General features: G+C 38.2%; 1 protein-coding gene across 1 annotated transcript; it reads right to left on the bottom strand.

Moving 5' to 3' along the window:
- Nucleotides 1–528: 528 nt before the first annotated feature.
- Nucleotides 529–3391, bottom strand: LOC115958065. Its single transcript, XM_031076428.1, has 3 exons — nt 2248–3391; nt 946–2136; nt 529–866 (listed from the first exon to the last, which is right to left on the bottom strand). The coding sequence occupies exons 1-3, from the start codon at nt 3283–3285 to the stop codon at nt 840–842; spliced, it is 2256 nt and encodes a 751-aa protein (XP_030932288.1). The 5' UTR covers nt 3286–3391; the 3' UTR covers nt 529–839.
- Between the last annotated feature and the right edge of the window lie 414 nt (nt 3392–3805).

The following is a 3805-nucleotide window of genomic DNA, read 5'->3' as shown; positions in this document are numbered from 1 at the left end:
AAAGGAGAATGGTTCCCCTCCACCTTGTTTGGATGTTTTTAAAATTAGTAAGGGGGAATGGAGTAATTAGTCATTTCCCTTGTTTGGATGTTTTAAAAATTAGGATGGAGAGGAGAGGAAATGATTAAAATAGACAAATTTATCCCTATTTGAAAATGAACTTGCAACATTGGTCTATTATTAATTTAGAAAGCGTAAATTGGAAAATTTATATAGTCAATAATTTTTCTACGCTACTCTCCCTCCAAATCTCTCCAATTTGGGGGAATTAAAAATGAGGGGTTAGAGGTGGTTAAAACCCCTCTGAACCCCTCCAAACTCCTCTCCCTCTTCCCTCCTTTTTGAAACTTCCAAACAAGCCATAAATTTAAATCTAGCTTCCACAAAAAAAATTGACCGGACATTACATGTTCAAATCAATGGTATCTATTAAAATAAAAGTATATGTCTCAAAGAAGCGCCCATCTCTTTTTATTACAAAAAAATAAACGTAGCTTTTTAATTCCCTTTTAAAAAAAAAAAAAAAAAAAAAAAAAAAAAAAAAAAAAAACCTTCATACAGGAACAAACTAACTTTTGTTTGAACCAACAAATTGAGGATGAGATTTACAAGAAAAATAACTAGTTAAAATTTCTTATTACAGAATGAAACCGAGATGCAATTTACAGCTTTCATTATATACTGCCTTCTGAGTATAGGAACCAAAAAGGGAACTCCTTGTGTAAAGTAAAAATTTAAACATGGAAGAAATAACATTGATCACCTTCAATAACATCAACGAAATGCAAATTCCAGCCTAGTGCAAGGGTGGGTGGACTTCTTATAAAGCTGCCAAACTTCTAAGTTTCCGGTATAGGTGTTAGTTCCTGGTTAAAAAATAGTCATGTAAGCATAACATCCCCACATCAGTGTACACAAAAAATGAAGGCAGAGTTATGGGATTACCTCAGAAAATCGCAAATGCCCAAGATGGACATTGGAAGTTTTAACAATTGTTTCCCACTTCGAATCAAGAGAGGTTGTCTTCGAACCTTGGTTGCTAGAATGGATGCGCATAGCAAGAGAAGACCTTGAAGATAAATTCCTGGAGGAAATGGTCGGCAGAGTACGCTTTAGCCAAGACTCAGACGGAGATTTTGGTAAGGGTGGGCCAATATGAAGCTGAGGATAGTTGCCATAACCTTTTATAGCCAGCTGGCTTTCTAAATTAATCTTCTCATTGTCACTCACCTTTGAGCTTGCCAATGTGACAGAATCCTGAATTTGGAGGCCTTGAGAACTTTGTCGAGTACCCCTTTTCTTAGGCCCTTGGCTTTCTAAACCAATGTTATCATTATCAGCCACTTTTAAGCTTGTCAATGTAATACCTCCTTCTCTACTACCTGATTTCAAGGACTGTTTGCTCTCTTGATTAATTTTCTTCGTATCAGCTGCTTTTGAGCTTGTCAATGATAGTGAATCACGAATAAGGTCCTGGTCCTGTTTGGAAAAATTTATCAATTGCACTTGCATGTCATCTTTGGATCTGTCTAAAAAAGAGAGGAAACAGGCTTCGACGGATGAACTTTTAGTTTGCACTTTTGCCTCATCCACAACACTCAAGTGCTCGAAATCTTCAAGTGGAGAATCTACTGCAGGAGTTTTTTCCATTTCACTGCTTTTTGCAAGAATCCCGAGATTATCCTCTCTGTAATCAGTTAAGCTTTTCCTATCTGAAGAACTTGCATTTGATTTTCGAGAGTCTACTGTATGTACTGAATCAATGTAGAGAGTTTTCTCAACCACAGGACTCTCTGAGCCTGATTCCCAATCATTGCTCTCAATGGCCAATAATTCTCGGAATTGGTAGGGGCCTTTCCTATTTGGATTGGAGCCATTCACCTTGGAATTCTTAACTTTTTCGGGCATACCAAGAAAACCTCTCTCTTCATGGAGAGATTGGGAATTTTTATTCTGGCAGGGTGATTTGCCATTGCCCTGCAAACGCCTGTGCAAAGGTGATTGATCTGGTTTCTCACAATCACTTTTGTAAGTGATTTGGTTAGATTCACTCTTTTGTTCATTCCTATCTACATGCGGCTCAGCTTTTTGGTGTCCATTTAATGATCTTTGCTCATGTACAGCAGCCCCAGCACGCTATAGGAATAAAAAGATGCTAGTGCTCAACAATGACTTTAGACATGAAAATATAAACACAGCAGAAAAGGCAAAAAACAAAAGAAACAAACGAGACAGATAAATAAGTACCTCTTTTTCAGGTTCACTGCGAGAAACTGAATATGAAGATTTAGCCCTCACTCTGCGGACTGAAGAGACCTTGCCGCTTGACTGCATCCTCATCCCAGGTACAGGATCCAAAAGGCAAAAAGAATTTCTTAAACAAAATCTAGGAAGTAACCCACAAACTTTAGCTGATGAAATTTCAGATCCATCATAATCATCTGCTTCATTTTCACTTTCTTCCCCATCATTATTATGAGCATATTGGGGAACGAAATTCTGTCCATAATGATTACACGGACTACGCTTATCCCCACTTACTACCTTCTCCACTTGTCTTAGTTGCTCCCGTTGAACAGGTTGCTTCCAACTAACATGTGGAGGTGTTTCAGAAGCCATTGCCTTTGCTGCAGGCAAGAAACGACCCATCATGAAATCCCGAGCTTGTGGATCCGTTGAGAAGGATCCAGATGGTTTAACATCCAGAACATCCAAGCCGCTCAAACCACTTACGCTGCAGTTCATACAAAATGATTCAGTCCTGGAAATTGTATCAAGTGCGTCTAAATATTTCTCATCACCATCCTCTGAACTAGAAAACTCCTCTAGCTCCACCTTCTCTTCTGTGCTCTCGTGTTTAGTCACAGTTTCATCCAAAGACAAAACATTTTGAGACCTGGGAATGACATTTTCTGTTTTGGACTCAGTAACTGCCGTACTTTCAGAAAATTTATCGAAAGTTTTTTGTTTAACATTTGGAAACCTCCCAGGTGGAAGTTTTGGGGTGTGAGGCTGTTGAAGAGCCCGAGTTTTTGCTTTGCTTTCATCCTTAGGTCTTCCTGGGGCTTGCTCCCACACGAAAGGAACAGTTCCGGGGTTGCTCACTGGACCTGATTTCAGCTCTGATCTGTAAAATAGAAGTGGAGGTGTACTGGGTACTGACTTATCAGTTTTCTTTTTGTTGTCAACTTGTGAAGAGACTGCTGTTGATGAAACTCGCCTCACTGATAAAAGAGGCCGATTAAAGTCTAATTGCTTGTCTTCCATCAGATTCTTTCGATTCATGTATTAGTTTCTGCTAAATGGCACCATCAGATTAAACTTTAGTGGGACTGAGCAAGATTCAGGAACAAGAGGGCATCATTGAAAGAAATAATTCAGGAACTATTACAACTAGCAGTCTGTCCACAGTCTAGTAAATAAATTTTTTTTTTTTTTAAGGCAGAAACAAAATAACCAACCTCAAGGGTCAAGGCAATCTATACTATTCATATGAGTCATATTATACAGAAACTAATAAGCCACAAGATACAGGCATACAGCCCATTTTTTCTGATGGGATAGTGTGCGAATTTTGACTGAATCTCAGTCCCAGTTGAAAAAACTACCGACAAAATTCAGTGGTATTGTTTAGAAGCATTCTCGAGCTTCTAGCTTTAACTTCAAACTTCCAATTAGTGAAAAAAAAAATCTGATGCCCTTGTTTTATGAGCAGAATTAATGGGTTTTGCATAGGATTTGAGATCAATACATTTGCCTTATCCTAAGACTGTCCTCTGTTTTTTTTGTTTTTTTTTTTTTTTGG

Source organism: Quercus lobata, chromosome 8 (genome assembly GCF_001633185.2).
Source record: "Quercus lobata isolate SW786 chromosome 8, ValleyOak3.0 Primary Assembly, whole genome shotgun sequence".
NCBI lineage: Eukaryota > Viridiplantae > Streptophyta > Magnoliopsida > Fagales > Fagaceae > Quercus > Quercus lobata.
Note: the sequence above shows the minus strand (reverse complement) of the source record. Positions and strands in the feature narration are given on the sequence as shown.

Bases quoted from the DNA above. Each gene is read 5' to 3' on its own strand.
- LOC115958065 (XM_031076428.1), bottom strand. From the start codon at position 3,285: ATGAATCGAAAGAATCTGATGGAAGACAAGCAATTAGACTTTAATCGG. The intron at 2,137-2,247 runs GTACTTATTTAT...TTATTCCTATAG, and splicing joins GCAGTGAACCTGAAAAAGAG to CGTGCTGGGGCTGCTGTACA. The intron at 867-945 runs GTAATCCCATAA...TTTTTTAACCAG, and splicing joins GGCATTTGCGATTTTCTGAG to GAACTAACACCTATACCGGA.